The sequence below is a fragment of the Balaenoptera acutorostrata genome, chromosome 8 (genome assembly GCF_949987535.1).
Source record: "Balaenoptera acutorostrata chromosome 8, mBalAcu1.1, whole genome shotgun sequence".
Classification (NCBI taxonomy): domain Eukaryota; kingdom Metazoa; phylum Chordata; class Mammalia; order Artiodactyla; family Balaenopteridae; genus Balaenoptera; species Balaenoptera acutorostrata.
The window spans coordinates 3,936,447-3,955,563 of NC_080071.1; the positions used below are offsets into that span (position 1 = coordinate 3,936,447).

The window sequence follows — 19,117 nt, forward strand, 5'->3', positions numbered from 1 at the left end:
GTCCTGAGCTCTTCTACCGATAACAATATGAAAAGAAAGCAGATGCCTGTGCAGTACAGAAAATCTAGACAATTCCAAATCCCTCTCTTTCCCTCAGTCTTCTTGAATGTTAAATTATCTAATTTATTTGAAATTAGTGGAAAATACCTGCTGTTAAAATCTTATTTTTTATCGTTCCTTTTTTTTTTATTGGAATATAGTTGATTTACAATGTTGTGTTAATTTGAGGTATACAGCAAAGTGAATCAGTTATACACATACATATATCCACTTTTTTTTTAGATTCTTTTCCCATATAGGTCATTACAGAGTATTGAGCAGAGTTCCCTGTGCTATACAGTAGGTTCTTATTAGTTATCTACTTTACATATAGTAGTGTGTACATGTCAATCCCAATCTCTCAAATGGTACAAATGAACTTATTTACAAAACAGAAATAGACACACAGATGTAGAAAACAAACCTATGGTTACCAGGGGGAAAGGGGTGGAGGGAAGGATAAAAATCTTATTTTTAAATGAATTTCAGAGAAGGATAATCTGCACCTATCTTAGAAGCCTACAGTACAGCTAAACATTCCTATAACCAGAAAATTCTTTCTTGATAATCAAATAACCAGCTTATACTCTCAGAATAACTTCAGTGAAAACCAAGAGTTTCACTGCCTACATACACATTTTTCATCTGCCTGGAAGCTTCTCTTAAGTAAGAGTCTATTTCCTTCTTATTTGTCCAACATGCTTTAGTATATTATTTGTTCTAGAATCTAGGAAAGATAATAAAAATAATCTAACCATGCTTCATGTATGTAAAGATCAAACTCTTTTTAAACATCTTTGTTTCTAAGATGCATTCATACACTTAGATGCCTGGTAAGCAAATTTAATGTCAGCATAAATTAGAAAAAAACAATGAAGAAGGTAGCCACTTTACGTGATTAAATGAGGACTTTATTGTAAATCATTTATTGTTATAGAGTTATTGCCCTGTTTAATTTATGTTCAAACTTATTATTTTCTTCCTTTTAGCCTTTAGTTTTACAGTATATGTATAATACATAGGGCACTATACTCTGTTTTAGCATACTCTGTGTCAGAGATTAGAAATGTGTGTCACAGATGCTGGACATCACCTTCTACCAGTGATGGCAGCACCTCTAATCATTCCAGTCTTCCTGTTGAGGTTAAATAGAGACTCAGAACCCTACTCAAAAGAGTTGTCTCTCAAGTTAAAGTTGCTTTGCCATCCAATCAATATAGTTCTACATTCATAAATGTTAAATTAATCAGTCATGTTCTACCTCAATACTTAGGCAGTTCTGTTCTTTACAACTTAAATGTAAGACCTGAAATTTGAAACTGTTAAAACGATAAAAAACATTAAAAAAGGAACGATAAAAAATAAGATTTTAACAGCAGAGGAAACTAGAGGAAAACATAGAGAAAAATCGCCTTTACACAGGTCCTGGAAATGATTGTTTGCCTATGACACCAAAAACACAAGCAACAAAAGCAAAAATCATCAATGGGGACTACATCAAACAAAAAAGCTTCTGCAAAGCGAAAGAAACAATCGGGACTTCCCTGGTGGTGCAGTGGTTAAGAATCCGCCCGCCAATGCAGGGGACACAGGTTTGATCCCTGGTCCAGGAAGATCCCACACTCTGTGGAGCAACTAAGCTCGCGAGCCACAACTACTGAGCCCTCATGCTGCAACTACTGAAGCTCACGTGCCTAGAGCCAGTGCTGCGCAACAAGAGAAGCCACCACAATGAGAAGCCCACACACCACAACGAAGAGTAGCCCTGCTTGCCTCAACCAGAGAAAGCCCGTGCGCAGCAATGGAGACCCAACGCAGCCAAAACTAAATAAATTAATTTAAAAAAAGAATTGACTATTAAGGAAAATTTAGAAAAAAAAAAAAACAATCAACATAATGAAAAGGCAACCTATGGAATGGGAGAAAATACTTGCAAATAATATATCTGATAAGGGGTTAATATCCAAAATATATAAATAACTCATAAAAATCAATAACAAAAAATAAACAATCTATTAAAAAATGGGCAGAGGAACTGAACAGACATTTTTCCAAAGAAAGCATACAGATGGCCAATAGGCACATGAAAAGGGGCTAAACATCTCTGAACATCAGGGAAATGCAAATCAAAACCATAATGATATATCACCTCACACCTGTTAGAATGGCTGTCACCAAAATGACAAGAGATAAATGTTGGCAGTGACTGAAGAAAAGACAAACCTTGTGCTCTTTTGGTTGGAATGTAAATTGGTGCAACCACTACAGAAAACAGAATGGAGGTTGCTCAAAAAATTAATAATAGAACTGCCATCCAGCAATCTCACTCCTGGGTATATATCCAAAGGATGTGAAAATAGTGTATCAAAGTTATATCTGTACTCCCAAATTTATTGTAGCATTATTCACAATAGCCGAGACATGGAAACAACCTAAGTGTCCATCAACAGATGAATAGGATCTGTATAGCCATGAGAAAGAATAAAATCCTGCCATTTGAGACAACATGGATGGTGCTTGAAGAATTATGCTAAGTGAAACAAGTCAAACAGAGAAAGACAAATACTCTATGATATCACTTATATGTGGAATCTAAAAAAGCCAAACTCATAGAAACAGAGTAGAATAGTAGTTACCAAGGTCTGCACGGTGGGGAACATGGGGAGATGTTGGTTAAAGAGTATAAACTTTCAGTTGGAAGATGAATAAGTTCCGGGGGTCTGATGCACTACATTGTGATTATAGATGACTACACTGTACTACACACTTGAAAGTTGCTAAGAGAGTAGATCTTAAATGTTCTAACCACAAAAAAGAAGTGGTAATTATGTGAAGTGATGGAGATGTTAGCTACTACTACCATGGTAATCATATTACTGTATACAAGTATATCAAGTGAATGCATTGTATTACCTTAATGTTACACAATGTTATAGGTTAATTATATGTCAATAAGTTTTGGGGAAAATATCTAGCCTCTCTTCAGCAAAAGATTTATTATTCAGGGACACTCATATTTATATTAAAATTGTTATTAGTTTCTACTTATTACTTTTAATGGAAAACCACTATAGCATGGATACATGATGTAACAAGACCCAAACTAAAATGATTAGCATTCACCTCCTTTTCCTAATCCTTTGTGAAAAGTTTAAAGTAATGGAAACACTGACTGGTTTTTAGATTTTATCTTTTCTTCTTATCCCATGTCACTAAATGAATGATGTAGTAAGCAGTGAGCTGGCAAAAAAAAAAAAAAAAAAAAAGTAGGCCGGCAAATAAAACAATGGGCTCCAAATAATACACAAATTTATTCAGAGGTGACCATTCCAAGAATAAGTGAGTTGAATGAAAAATTGAAAAGAGTTATTTTTCTCCATAATGTGCACAATTTTAACCAGTTAAAAAACGAACTTTTTAATTCCTATCCCTTTTATTTATTTTATGAAAGTAGATGAGAAAACATCTAGTTTTTTAAATGTTGTTATCAACATAAATGTATATGAGAAACTGGCAATGCTATTTAATTGATTATACTCAATATCACAGTAAGAGGAATAGAGACATATTATGCACCATTTTCTGCCCATTTTAAGTTATTATTATACATTGCTTTGTATCATTTTAATAAGCTTGATTTTCTCCCCTGATGAATCATAATTTGTTTTAATATTTTATTGAATTTTCTAATTCACAAATCAAACACACTGCTTGAAATAAACAGAAGTTTAATAATACTTGTTCAATCACTGGAAGAATTCAAATAGTCTTATATTCCTGATTTATTGTTATTGTTGTCATCATTAGTACTATTATTATTACTGACCCGTTGTTCTCCTTGGCACACATGTATGAGTGTGTGTGTGGTGTAGGGGAGAAGGAAAAAAAATATTAGGACGCTGTCACAACAGGCTCTTTAATAGCCTTGGCCAAACCTGCTCCCAAGAACCTGTGATACAGGAAGCAGTGCTAGAGAGAGTTCTTTTTACTTGTTCTCAAAATCTAGAAAACATTTAATAATTCACAAGACCCCACTGTAATGGTATTAAAAACAGAGCAGTGTGTGGACAACGTGCAATATCAGAGTGACAAATTTCCATATCAAGGTAAGTAGAGGAGAATTTTGATTTCTTAGAAACAGCAAGGAGGAATGAATTCAACAAGAATAGCTACAAAATCAGATCCATACGTGTAACTGAGGCTGGCTCAGTGGACAAGTTCAATTCGATACCTGAGAGTGATTTGCAGCCACTTGGGTTATCAGGTTGTATTTCATATCCATCTGTACAGAGGCACCTGTAGGTCCCATATGTATTGATGCATTGCTGGCTACACGGAAAGCCCAAAGAGCATTCATCAATGTCTACACATGTTTTACCATCATCCTTCAGTTGAAATCCAGGCCAGCATTTGCACTGGAGAATGAAAAACAAGCATAATCAATTCATATCATTGTCACTGTCTCTTGCTATTGGATATCCATTTAGCGTGATTCAAGCAAGAAAATCATTTAATAATAGATAATGCCAAGTCCTTCTGTCCCCCAGAAATTAAACTTTAACAAGAATTACATATATTACATACAGTTTAAATTAAAAAAGGATTCTCTCAAATATCATCATTTGATCATCTGAGGTTGACAAGATTACAAAAGTTAACTGACATCAATCAGCAAACCATGTTGGCTAGAGAATGGCAAGGAAAACAAAACTAAACCATCAGCTTCTTCTGTTTTGTTTTTTTTCTATTGCGTTATATTGTGGTTTTACAAGACTTTAATAATCATAAGGATTATGATTAACGCTTAAGTGGAGCTCTGAGGACTACTAATATTGTCACGTATGTTATTTCATTAGAGTCTTAACAGAAATCTATGATATATGCACAATTATTAGTTAACCCATGAGAAACCCAGAGGCACAAAGGTGAAATTGTGTAGATAAAGCCAGTAGGAGAGCTGATTCTCTCTGTAATGTTTAACGAATAATAAGGCTCAATTAATATTTATTGGCAGGGTCTGAGTCCTTAACCAAATATGTTGATGTCTGGAGAAATAATAAAATTAACATAGTTTCCCCTTCATAATTAAATCAATGTGCATCATCAAATCGGTTTTTTTTTCAGCATCTCTATCATGTTCTATATGACTCTCTAATGATTATGTGATATTTACTAACTGGCATATCAGTTCTCAGCACAATGTCATACCATATACGTCTTTGCATTCCTGAAAATAAAAAGGGGCGGTGATTGGTCTTTCAGTTTTATATTCAGTCCCTGCCAAGTAGCATATAGAATTATAATTATACAACATGAACTTATAATTGGCCAGATGATTGTGAACATGTTAACCTTCACCAAGACTATTTAGTGGCCTTTGAATAAAAGAGCTTGTGAGTACTGAATAGGATAGTGAATTAAGTAGGAACTCTAAGTTGTCAAGAAAAACTAGTATTCAAGAATTATTCGTAGTAAACATTTGAGCCTTTGTATCTATTGGGAAAATATTAGAGAGAGATATGTGCTTATTATTAAATAATCAGCAAACAATTAATTGAGGGGTAGAATATTTTTAAGTACAAAAAATGGTGTTCATTATGTGGAGGAGAAGGATCATCAACTTCACCTGAAAATGCTCAAAAGATAAATGAATATCCTTTTCTAAGTCCTTTTACAAGAAATGAATCTCTTTAAGCTCTTGGCACTTTTATCTTTAACAATTTATACCAATATTTATCTAATAATCCTAAGATTATTAGATACAATAATAATCCTAAGATTATAAATAACTTTTTGTAATCCCCAGAATCCACTAGCAAGCCAGCATATCAAAGCAAAATCCACAACTTAATTTTCCAAATTCTCCTCATAATATTTGAGCCTGTGACAATATTACTTTTTTTGAGAAGACTCATCCTACTACCTGATGAGGAAGTCAGGGGAATTGGTGCTTATCCTATGTCAAAAAAAAAAAAAAAAAAAAAAAAAAGAGATGCTAAATGTCATTGAAATATATACTTAAAAGTAGTTAAGGGCTTCCCTGGTGGCGCAGTGGTTGAGAATCTGCCTGCTAATGCAGGGGACACGGGTTCGAGCCCTGGCCTGGGAAGATCCCACATGCCGCAGAGCGGCTGGGCCCGTGAGCCACAACTGCTGAGCCTGCGCGTCTGGAGCCTGTGCTCCGCAACGAGAGAGGCCCGCGCATCGCGATGAAGAGTGGCCCCCGCTTGCCACAACTGGAGAAAGCCCTCGCACAGAAACGAAGACCCAACACAGCCAAAATCAATCAATCAATCAATCAATCAATCAAACATACGCATCTGATTCAAGATCCTCATTAAAAAAAAAAAAAAAAAAAAAAATAGTTAAAATGATAAATTTCATGTTGTATATTTTACCACACTTAAAAAAATTAATAAATTTTTCAAAAAGGAAACTGAAAGGCTACAAAAAGATATCACTGAAAAGAACTGGAAATTAGATCATGTGATCATGTGGAAGCCAGAGACACATAGGCAGACACAGGGTAGAGTTGAATTCAAGGGGCACTTCAGGACAGGTGAAAGGACATTTTATAGAATGCATTAAATTCCTCTCAAAAAGAGTACTATGAAAAGAAATAAATAGTGTCCGAATCCTAATACGGCTTCTGAAAATTACTTTGAATGGCTAACGTCAGGCTTATAGAACTACTATATTAAATAGTCAGTTTGGATAAAAACATATTTGTGGAAAATTAATTTCTTGAAGGTGAAAGTTACCAAATGCAATGAACATTTCTATAAACAAATGAAATTAGGATGTTTAAGGTGTACAGTAAGTTTTTTTAATGTGTTTATTAAAAGAGAAGATTTTTAAAAAAGATAATTTCCTTCCCAGTCTTGTTAACCTTGTTTTAACAAAAACAGTTTTTGCTCCCAAATAATTAAAAGGCATTTATGGGAAATTCTACTAACCTAACATTCATAAATTGAATGAAAAAATAATAATAATCATTTGTGTCAGAGATAAAAGATGAGAGATTCATCTATATTTAATTTAAAAAAAAGTTTAAAAATGTTTCACTTTCACTTAAAAAGAAAATTTTTATGAAAGTGAGATATATATATTCAATGTCATGTTAATATTTCTCATAATTAAGAACTATTTCAAATTGTCTTGATTTATATTAATTTTTATAGAGAAACATACAGCTACCAGAAACAAATATAGCTATCCAAAGTTTTCCTATTACATTCAGAAAAATTTCTCTGCAGCTTTTTTAGTGATATTTGAAAATATTGGTTATCTTATACACATTAAAATTTATTTATCTCCCAATAGTACATTTATTTTTACATGGTAAGTTACCCTTCCATCCAAATAAGATTCTTGCTTAGTTAAGTGTTATTACTCCCTTTTGAATCGTTAAATCAATTGTATTTGTTTTATAGCAAATTGTTCATAGTCCAGAAGGTCTAAATTTTGCTTTTATAAGCAATTTTCATTTTATTGCAGAATTTGAAGGAGGAGTTGTCATGTTCTGCTGATAATGTAATGAGAAATAGTTTACTGGATAGTTTTCCCCATTCTCTGAAAAAGAGAAACCCATCAGCTAACATTTTTTTCCCAAAATAGATAAGCATTTTGTTGTACATAAGATTTTTTATTCAATCTCCTATAAATAAATTGTCAGAAATATAACATATTATATATATGTTTTAAAATGACATATATAACATAAATATAACATATATATCAACACAATATATAAAATATTTGTTTTGAATCTTTGCTTAAATCTCTTATTTATGATTCTCGTCCTAGCTCCTTTCATTTTTGAACTGGTCTTGCTTCCCCCAGTAGATGTTTTATTTTATTCATTAGTTTTGACATGTTTGTATATTAAGGAACATTATCCACTGCAATTTTGTCAGGTATCATATACATTGCCTTTTGAATAATTAAACAGTTTGTCTCTTTTACCTAGAATTCTCATTTCATTCTATGACTCCTTCAGAGAAGTCAGAGAAAATAATTATATTTTAAAGGTATCAATAAACAATTATTTCTCTGTGAGGAATCTTATAAAGTAATTAAAATAGTATGATTTATCATGGCTTTCTGGGTGAGACTTACTTCTACCAAAACTAGTTTTCCAAATATGGAATCTCTGGGCACTCAGTATTTCTTACATGCAGGCATTAAAAAAAATATTAAACCGTACTTTTTTTTAAATTTTATTTATTTATTTATTTATTTATTTTTGGCTGTGCTGGGTCTTCGGTTCGTGCGAGGGCTTTCTCTAGTTGCGGCAAGTGGGGGCCACTCTTCATCGTGGTGCGGGGACCGCTCTTCATCGCGGTGCGCGGGCCTTTCACTATCGCGGCCCCTCCCGTTGCGGGGCACAGGCTCCAGACGCGCAGGCTCAGCAGCTGTGGCTCACGGGCCCAGCTGCTCCGCGGCATGTGGGATCTTCCCAGACCAGGGCTCGAACCCGTGTCCCCTGCATTAGCAGGCAGATTCTCAACCACTGCGCCACCAGGGAAGCCCCTAAACCGTACTTTTAATGTTATGTCAAAAGGTGACTATTTCATATTCTGTAATTTTTAGATTTTACCACGAAGATTATGACAGATTAAAAATATACACAGGATAAACACAAATAAATCTACTTTGAAATTTAAATTTTAGACAGATAGATGGATAGATAGATATACATTCTATATGATAAAAATAGATTATTTATAACATGACAAAATTTAAACTATTACCTCTAATAATTTTATAACACATTCCCTGACTTTTTTGGAAACATTTCCATATTCATTGTACATAAATGACCAATAAAATTTTTTCTGCTTCATTGGGTTTCAAAACATTTACTGCCAAAATTAATTACCTCATATATACTCATCACATTAAGAGCTGTCCTGGCTCATTTGTCTTGTTTTCTTCTACCTATAATACAGCATTTGTGAGTCCATGCTTTTGTGTTTTAAATCTTATAAGTTTAACAAATTCTTCTTAATACAATATTGGGTCTAAAAACTTCTTAAATAAATATAACTTTCTTGGTATTTTACTTTTTATCTCTATTTTTACGCAGGGGAAAATGATTATTGTACTTGTTAGGTTATATCTATATACAGTGACCAATGTAGTTAAGTTAATCATAATACCAGAAATTCAGAGATTAAAAATGGCAAAGTGGCTGTTTGGCGAATTTACCATTAGATAGAACTGACTTGTCATAGAATATCAAGGCTATCAAGGAAAAACCGAAGCATCTTTGTAATACACACTTTTTTTTTCCTCTAGCATCTTTTAAAGAAAGTCACTTAGTCCCAACTGAAATACTTTTAGACGTGAGAAATTTGGCAACTCATTCCAATGTAGAGAATTCTAATGTTCAAAAAGTCTTTCTTATACAGAATCTGCTTCCCAACTCCTAATTCCAACCTTTGAAACCACTCAGAAAGGTACGCTCCCTATTCCAGTACTTCATATATTTAAATACAGCTTACTAGCCATTTTGCTCTTGGTAAAACTTCTTCCAAAGGTGTGTTTTCCAGACCCCTTATGCCACTGGCTGTAAAATGGGGATACAGTACAGTTTGTCAAGGTTCCTCTTAAAGTGTCAAGTCCATAAATATGCACAGTACCCCAGGTATGTTCTGATCAGCGCAGAACTCAGTAGAAGAAAATCTGAACTCTGTACTACTCCAAACTGGATTAGACTGCCTCTGTGGTTCGTATAAGCCAAGTCCTTTTGCTGATTCATACAGAGCTATTGTACAGTTAAAAACACTAATTTCCAGGTGAATTGCTTTTACTGAGGTTTTCCCACATTTACATAATTGATTTTAACCTAATGCACCACTTCAATATGTTTTTTTATATGCATCCTCCGTTCCAACATATTGAAACAGAGATGTTTTCAAAAGCTATTTCTGTCAATCAATTTTGTCAGTGAATCACATTCTTCAGGAAAATGGGACCAACAAAAAGCAACTGGAATGTTAGGCATGATTTACTTTTAGTGTACCTGCACTCAGTCCTAATAATTCATGTGCTCTGTTTTTTTTCTTCCTGTTTATTTGAGAAAATATTGTATTCTCCAGTGTTGTGGTATATAAATGATTAGCCCATTCCACTTCAAGGATGTATGAGAGGGAAAACGAAGGAAGCAACGGGAATTTAAGAGAGTTGCATAAACATTTATGCAGCTATTAACAGCAGTACCTTCCTCAAACACTGGTCGTCCTTTGCTTACTTTTTTCTTTATGATCGGCATTTATTAGAAAACATTTTGATTTTTTTGTCTCCATGAGTATATTCTCACAATTTATATACCACAGTATTATTATGGTTTGCATATACAACAACTCTCCATTTAAATAGTTTTAACTAACGATATTATAATGACTTTAAGTTTTACAGCTATATTGGATGAAATCATTTTTATTGCCTCAAATTCTAACCTGTCACATGATTTTCTGTCTTTGATGCGTGCCTACCTTATAACTGGCTGGAAGGTCCTGACAATCTTGAGAACATCCACTGACTTTCCTACTCAAGCATTCATTTACATGGCAGTTTCTCTCATCTGATCCATCGCCACAGTCATCCTTATTGTCACAAAGACCTCCACTGGGAATGCACCTGCCATTTTTGCACATAAAAAATGAACTGTTGCATGACTGTTCTGGAAAAAGAAAATAAAACAAATGGAACATAAAGAGCATGCCATTGTTTTATACTACAATTGTTGAATACATTCACAAATATGATGACTTGTCTGTCAAAAATTATAGTAAATATATGTACATATAAAATGCTTTATATTCAGTGTAATATTTTATACATGAAGAAAATCAAGGGCAAACTGTACTTTCATGTTCAACACACTGCAAATCTAGCTTTACATTGAAAATTAACAATCAAAATAAGCACCTATATTAAAATTAATGGAGTATTTCTGTCTTCATCTATACTGTGAAGAATGAGTTCAAAAGTGTAATGATAGCTTGACATTTCCCTCAAGCCATAAGTCTCCGAGAAATTATGTGTCACTAAAAATTAAGAATCTGGAATAGCTAGATATTCGTAAATTCTTTTTCTTCCTGGAAATATAACATTGATATTTTTAAGTCCAGGCATAAAAAAGACACTTGCAGTGAATCATAGTTGTCACAAATATAGCTATAGAAAGGAGTTCAAGTTTTGCAGCTACTCACAATCTGATGATTTAAACATTACTCATTACCATACATGATAAAAGAATGCCTATTAACATGTAAACTACATGAGAAAAAAAAGTTATCGGGTTTATTCTAAAATGTATAACTATGTATTCAATCTTTGGAATAGTAAAGTGTAAAATAGACCAAGTTTGGCTATATATATATTTCTGTTCAAATGATAGGCAATTTATTTCATTTTGCCTAAGTTTGAATAATATTGATTCTATTTCAGTAAATCTCAATTTCTTTTATGATTAAATTTTCAAATAGGTCCATACAGGAAAATTATCTTCACATAAAATAATACATTAAGAAAAAATGACTTCTTTAAAGGAGCAGGATGATGGATTCATCTGGTTCATTGCCACAAATCTTCATATTTGGGGCACAGACTTACATTTCTATAACTAGCTCCAAAACAAAGTTGATTACTAGGATCCTGCATGGTATCAATAGAAGCATCACATGCTTAATTATTTGCATCTCCTCTCATTGAATATTATATGAGACTAAAAAATAGAGTCACAGTATTGTCTTAAAAAAACAAATTTTGGAATAAACATAGTATTATATATTTTCTGTACCTGCACTTTTACACTTTGGGTTTATAGGTGCTTCATCAGAATGGTCTGGGCAGTCAAAGTCTCCATCACACTGCCATTGAGTATTTAAAAGACATCGTCCATCAGCACAACTAAATTCTTCTGCATTGCACTGTCGGTATCCTGGAGACAAAGAAACATTCCAATTCATATAACAAATATTCATTAAAACTTTATTTCATAATGTACACTAAACTTAATTAACCATGTGAGTTACCCAGGCCTCTTATGGGAAACGTTTCTCATTTCCTTCTAGGCAGTTACAATAACTGCAAGAGATATTTGTGGTTGGAAGTAGGATTAAAGTCCAGAAAACAAAGTTGGAAACAAGGCACTCTTATTTTGTTTCTAAGTAAGGAAACAAGAATGCAACACAAGTATACAACCTCTGTTTACTTATTATCTATATCCTAAAGATTTCCTTTAGAATGGAAAACAAAATGAAAGCTACTCAAAATTATTTTCAAGACTAAGCTTGGTTAGGTATAGTACTAGAACATATGGATGAACTGATTCTGGGTTATAATAATAATTTTCAGAAACTATAATGTCATGTTTATGTTTGGGAAGCAGCATTAAAAGTGTAAAGAAATTGTTAAAATGAGAAAATTAAAATCCAATTTATAGAACAATAAGCACAAAACTATTATAATTATCCTACATATTGATTCTTAGAGGCATTAAAAGGCTTTGTTCAAAACACAGTATCAATCAATCAGTTGTTAATGTTCATATCTAAGCCAGTTTGTAAGTAAAACCCATTTGATTTTGAATATTATGAAGTTTTAGATTGGATTTTTTCCTGAGTTTGTTAACAATAAAAAATGTCATTTCTATTATAAACTTTCTGGTAAATGTAGGCAAACATTTTACTTTTGAAGAGAGAATGTAAGATTTTTATGGTTTAAAAATAAAATTTCAGCAGAAAAAAAGATTCAACAATGGTTATTTGAGATGTTTATCATATTGCATGGCAAAACTAGATAGTTCTAAAATATCCCGTTTCCCTAGTATTCCTTCCCACGCTCTCATTCTTCACTAGTTCCTCCTCTTCACTCAATACATATGTTCAAGTCTCTCCCAGTCCAATAACAATAAAAATCCATCCACATAACTCTTAACAAGACATGTTCCTTCTTCCCTGCTCAGTCAAGTCCCTACTCAATCTTCCTTTCACTTACTTACCTCTTTGCTTTCACTTACTTTCATTCATTACAGTCTCACTTCTGCAACATCTACCTGCTGAAATCCCTCTCAGAGCTAATAAATATCAAGTGACAGTTGGTAAATTCATAGGTGTCTCTGGCTCCTACCTGCTTCACTGTCCTCCAGTGCTTGATGCTGTTGCCCATACTACCTTGGAAATAGTTTCCTGACTTAATATTCATAATCCACTCTCCCAGCCTTCTTTCTAACTTTGCTTTTGCTATTCCCTTTTCACCCTCTTTCTGTATAAAGTTTTCTTCTGTTCTACTCTAAAATGTTACAGGGGAAGCCCTTATTTCAGCCTTCAGTATATGGTTTTCCCCTTTTCCTTTCTACAGTGTTGGGTATTATCATTCTTTGTCATATATATTTTTTTTAATTAATTAATTTATTTATTTATTTTTGGCTGTGTTGGGTCTTCGTTTCTGTGCGAGGGCTTTCTCTAGTTGCGGTGAGTGGGGGCTACTCTTCATCGCGGTGCGCGGGCCTCTCACTATCGCGGCCTCTCTTGTTGCTGAGCACAGGCTCCAGACGCGCAGGCTCAGTAGTTGTGGCTCACAGGCCCAGTTGCTCCACGGCATGTGGTATCTTCCCGGACCAGGGCTCGAACCCGTGTCCCCTGCATTGGCAGGCAGACTCTCAACCACTGCGCCACCAGGGAAGCCCTCTTTGTCATATTTTGAGTATCACCCTTATGCTGATGGCCACCAGGTTAATATTATTTGTCCTGATCATACTCTAGAACTAAATTTTCAAACACTCACTATACAGCTTCCTGTGATTGTCTGATTAACACTTCATATTCAAAATGTCCAAAATTAATTATTTGTTACATCTCCTCTCCCACACCAGCGAAACGGCCCTTTAACCTCATTCTAAAGCTCATTAACAGCAACACCATCCTCCAAGTCATCCAAGCTAGAGATTCTACTTTATCCTCCATCTCTAACTGTAAATGCATTCTGACCTAATTCTGCACTTTCCATTCCATCAGTTCTGCCCTAGTTCAAAACCGCAGTGTTAATTATCGTAACTACTGCAATAACCTCCTAACTAGTTTATTTTCTCTTTATGGCACCTCTCCCTCATGGCAATATTTCATCCACTCTGCTGAAAAAGATGGTTCTAAAATATAAATTTGACTGAGACATTCCCCTGTTTCGAAATGTGTGCTGGCCACTGAGAGGCAAAATAATTAAATACAAATTCTTTAACATTGTACCTGAGACTTTTTAGAATCTAGCTTCAACTTAACTTTCTAACTTCAACTTACCTCACAAAAGACTAATTGCTATTCCTCAACCATGTTGATTTGTAGTTTTTGTAAACATATATAGAATTTACTGTGTCTGGAACTGTTCTAAGCACTTTACAAATATTAATTTATTTAATTCTCTTAACAACTCTAAGAGCTAAGCAATGTTATTATGTGTCTTTTACAGATGAGGAAATTGAGGTACAGGCAGGTGAAGTAACTTTTCCAAGGTCACACAGCTAGTAATTGGCAGAGCCAGGATTTGGACCCAGGCCATCCGGTTCTAAGGTCCAGGCTCTTAACCACTATGTCATGCTCTCTAGCATCTAAATATGATTTCCTCTAACATTCCCTGCTTCTGTTCTTTAGTGCCTCAAAAATTATTTTCTCAGCTCTGATTTTGTGTATTGCGATTTTTATTCCCATATGACAATTATGTTATTGTTCTATATTGTATGTCTGATTTTCCTATTCATCTGTAATTTTTTCTAGTGGGATCTCTGTCTCACTCATCTCCATATCAACCAAATATAGTGTCTAGCAGAGGAAATATACTCAATCAGATATAACTCTACTTCAGATTTACATCTTGAGTTATGATGTAGCTTTTAAAATATCACATTGAATCCATGACTTAATGGCGAATTAATGTAAGAACAGATACCCATTGATCTCAAAGAGATTTATATCAAAGACGCTGCATAGGGAGGACAAAGGGAAGCTAAATCTACTACCTTTCATAGGTATATGTGGATTTCACAGCTTTTCATTTTATATTTATTCATGTATACATTTAAATATTTTACAAAAATACTACGTTCACATAATATTTCAATATCAACTGGGAATTTTTAATATACTAATTTTTATCACAAAAGTTATATATGTGTTCATATATACATTATATAGATATGATGGTTAGATAAATATATATGTGACAAGATAAATTTCATAATAATAACATTAAATTTTAACAAGTAAATACATGTATAAAAAGATAAAGCAAAAGAAAAATGTTAAGTATCTAGATTCTCTGATAGTTGTGAACTGTATTCTTTTTTCCTCACTCAAATATTTGATTTCGCTGTAAGATTGAACTAACCAGCTATATATTGTCTTTAAAATAAAAGGTATTTCAAAGTACGTAAAACCAAAGACATTTTTATCAACATTTTCCAGTGTGGTTCTTGTTAAGAATACACTACAACAAGTAGGCATAATTTTCAAATAAGTGTGTAATTATGGTAGAGTTCAAAGAGGTTATATGTGGTGTGTCTATATTACTGAATTTACATGTTCTTAGTGAGATTAAGAAATGTATTTCTTTGTTTTTGTTATTTATTTATATATTCCTGGAGTCATCTTAAAAGACTGTTACTCAGGGCTTCCCTGGTGGCGCAGTGGTTGAGAATCTGCCTGCCAATGCAGGGGACACGGGTTCGAGCCCTGGTCTGGGAAGATCCCACATGCCGCGGAGCAACTGGGCCCGTGAGCCACAACTACTGAGCCTGCGCGTCTGGAGCCTGTGCTCCGCAACAAGAGAGGCCGCGATGGTGAGAGGCCCGCGCCCCGCGATGAAGAGTGGCCCCCACTTGCCGCAACTAGAGAAAGCCCTCGCACAGAAACGAAGACCCAACACAGCCAAAAATAAATAATAAATAAATAAATTAAAAAAAAAAAAAAAAAAAAAAAGACTGTTACTCAGCCTGAGAATCTTCTCCATGAAAAGTTTATATATACTTACCACACTGCAGTGACTCATCAGAGCCATCTCCACAGTCATCATCATGGTCACAAACGAATTGCTTGGGAATGCATACTTTATTATGGCACATGAAAGCATTTTCATCACATGTGTTATTGGGAGCTAAGAAAGACATCACAAGAAATTAAGTTAGATGAGCACCTATTTTATCTTCCCCTACGTTATGAGTTTGGGAAATGTATGTTATTATACTTAATATACTCAATAATTCATGGTTATTTAAAAAAGGAAACTTAGCTAAACATTCAATATATCAGATAAATTAATAATATATATTAATATATGTATTTCATTATAAGTAGTATTTGAATATATGAATATAAATATATATAATTCAAAGTTTTAGTGCTAATATGTTCAACAATTCTAGAGTGACCTTGAAATTTCAGGCCATTTAGCAATTTGTAAGTTTGCTGAAGGATGAATTCAAAGGTTCATATGTGATAAAAAATCACTCAACTATAATAATGTGGCTGGGTTTTTTTCTCTCCTTAACGCTTGTAGTAAAGTGATAAAAACCTGCTTTTTTGTGAAAAATGGACCTGAAAAGACCACCAAGTGCTAATGCTCATGATGGAAGTGAAAAGAAAATCAAAAGGGCTAAGAAAGTTACTGTTTTCAAGAGGAAAATAAAACTTTGGGGTGACTTCAAGAGTGGGGTGTTGAAATAGGTTAAGTTAAGATCTATGGTGAGATGAGCCCAACCATAAGTACCACACTGAATGAGGGACATCAATCCATAAAATGGAACATCAATCCTTTTGGAATACTGATCCATGAAAGTATTCTCTAGCACGGGCCTTAACCAACAGGAAAAATGGTTGATTAAAATGTGCAGTAAAACTTCAGCTGACTTGTACAGAGGAAATAAGCTTTAATAGTATATGTATAGCATCACAGAAGTTTGATCATTTAAATATTTTAATTACTTTTCTTACATGGAAAGGGTAAATGCTATGATATGACTCAAGGTTTGGGATATTTCAAATGTTAAGAATCTGCTATATGATGGATGTTAACTAAGCTTGTTGTGGTAACCATTTTGTAATAAGATATAAGCATATCAAATCATTATGCTGCACACCTAAAACTAACACAATATTGTAGGTCAATTATATCTTAATTTTTTTTAAGTGAAAAAAAAAAAAGAATCCTCTACATGTTATTATAGTACACTGGAAAGGGGGAGGCTTTGCAAAACGTTGCTCTTCAACTTATAGTTTTATCCTAAGAAAGCTATTTACTTTCTTGGTGCATCTGTTTATTTATCTGTTTAACGAGTATAATAAAATCTATCTGATAAATTTTCTGCAAGAACTAGATAAGGTACATGAAGCAGATCGGCTCATTTTAGGTACTCAGTACATTCCTAGTTGCTGTTTCAATTCCTATCTATACAACAATTATCTTTGGCAGATCCCCAAAAGCACTTCACTGAGATACTGTGGAAATTCAATAATGTAAATAAAAGCACCTACCAAAATAACTGATGTATAACGGGCACCTGAAAAAATTTACATGCCTTCCAATCTCTCCCCTTCATGTCTTAATAGGCACTTTCCTCTACCTAGAACACTTCTCTTTCTTCTCTTTTTCCTTCACAACTGAGATAACGTTATTACTTTTCTTTGAAATCCTTCCATGAGACTTCTAAGGTTTTTTACACAATATTTATTTGTGATGACCTAGTATCTTTTCTATGTATCATTCTGACACTTAAGTTATTATAATTATTCTTTTACATGCTTATCAGCTCCCGATCCCCAAACTGCCCCACACTACATGAAAAAAGGAAATCTCTGCTTTCAAAACTCAGTAATGACTAAAAAGAGACATGAGCAGGTGAAACAAAAAGAATTACTTAAATTTAATCAAGTGTAACTAATTTTCAACAAATTTATTTTCAAAAATGATACAGAAGCCACATAGGAGCAGCATTCAAAACTGCCCATTATAATCAAAGTAAAACTCAGTTACTAATCACTACTCTAACTTTTAACTGTGTGACAGCTTATATAACCCAAGTGAATTATGCCAATTCTAATGCATGAATTATTCTTTAAGATACTAAGCAACAGAGGCTTATTTGGAATTAATGCTTTCAGGTCCCTTCAGTACAATTTGTTGTATTTTAACATAATTTACTTAATAGCACCCATGTGGTCCAAAAGTGTTAATATGTGTCCTGGAGCATTAACTTGCTACAATAGCAACAGTATACAGGGACCATCTGGATCCCTGAATTGATACATAATCCTTTATTATGTAGCCCTCAGTGGCCCCACTGACCTTTACAGGCACACATATCAGTTTCAAGATCAAAGTGATTTATGCTACAATAGCATGAGCTCTGTGCACACAAGCCTGACTCAAAGTCTTCTTTTTCCTTCTCTGCTTTAAATATCCACCATATACACACACCCACATACACACACTATTACATTATGGCTTCAATTACAGTTTTAAAGACCTGAAGACAGGTCATCAGAGAGATGACTGGTAGATTTCACTTTAATAAGCAGATTTCACAGCACTGTTCCTAATAAATTGCTCAACAGATCCCCTATGTGACCTTGGGATCAGCATTCAAATACTCAGTCCCTTCACTCTCCTGATCATGCAAAGGAATTTATCTAAATTTTTACTATTAAGTAATCCCCTGAAAATTTCCTGAGGTGACCTAGGGTTAGAAACTTAGTAAATTGTCTGGCCTCCAAAGGTGTTCCTCTGATTCCCCAGCTTCATTCAGCTATAAACATACGATTATTACCTGACCTAAGGGCTAATATCCTATCTGTAGGACTAATAGGTGTTTACTGACCTTCTGATCAGTAGTTATTTAGGATCACAGCAGCCATTTACAGAGTATCTGTAATAGGCAATCTAAAAGCCTTCAAGGGGAGTGTGGGGTGGGAGGGTGGGGGAAGATGCTAAAAAGGAAGTAAAAAACCCACCACACACACGTACACAGCGTAGTTAAATTATCTCAGAAATGAAGTGAAAAATCTTCGTGCATCAAAACCAG

General features: G+C 34.0%; 1 protein-coding gene across 1 annotated transcript in view; it reads right to left on the reverse strand.

Moving 5' to 3' along the window:
- The window catches only part of LRP1B (LDL receptor related protein 1B), a gene marked incomplete at its 5' end in the record, with an annotated part of 1,526,008 nt that overhangs the window by 243,412 nt on the left and 1,263,479 nt on the right, over positions 1-19,117 (reverse strand). The window contains 4 exon segments of the mRNA XM_057550915.1: positions 4,271-4,454; positions 10,539-10,726; positions 11,849-11,989; positions 16,072-16,194. Of these exon segments, the coding sequence (XP_057406898.1) occupies positions 4,271-4,454; positions 10,539-10,726; positions 11,849-11,989; positions 16,072-16,194 (636 nt within the window).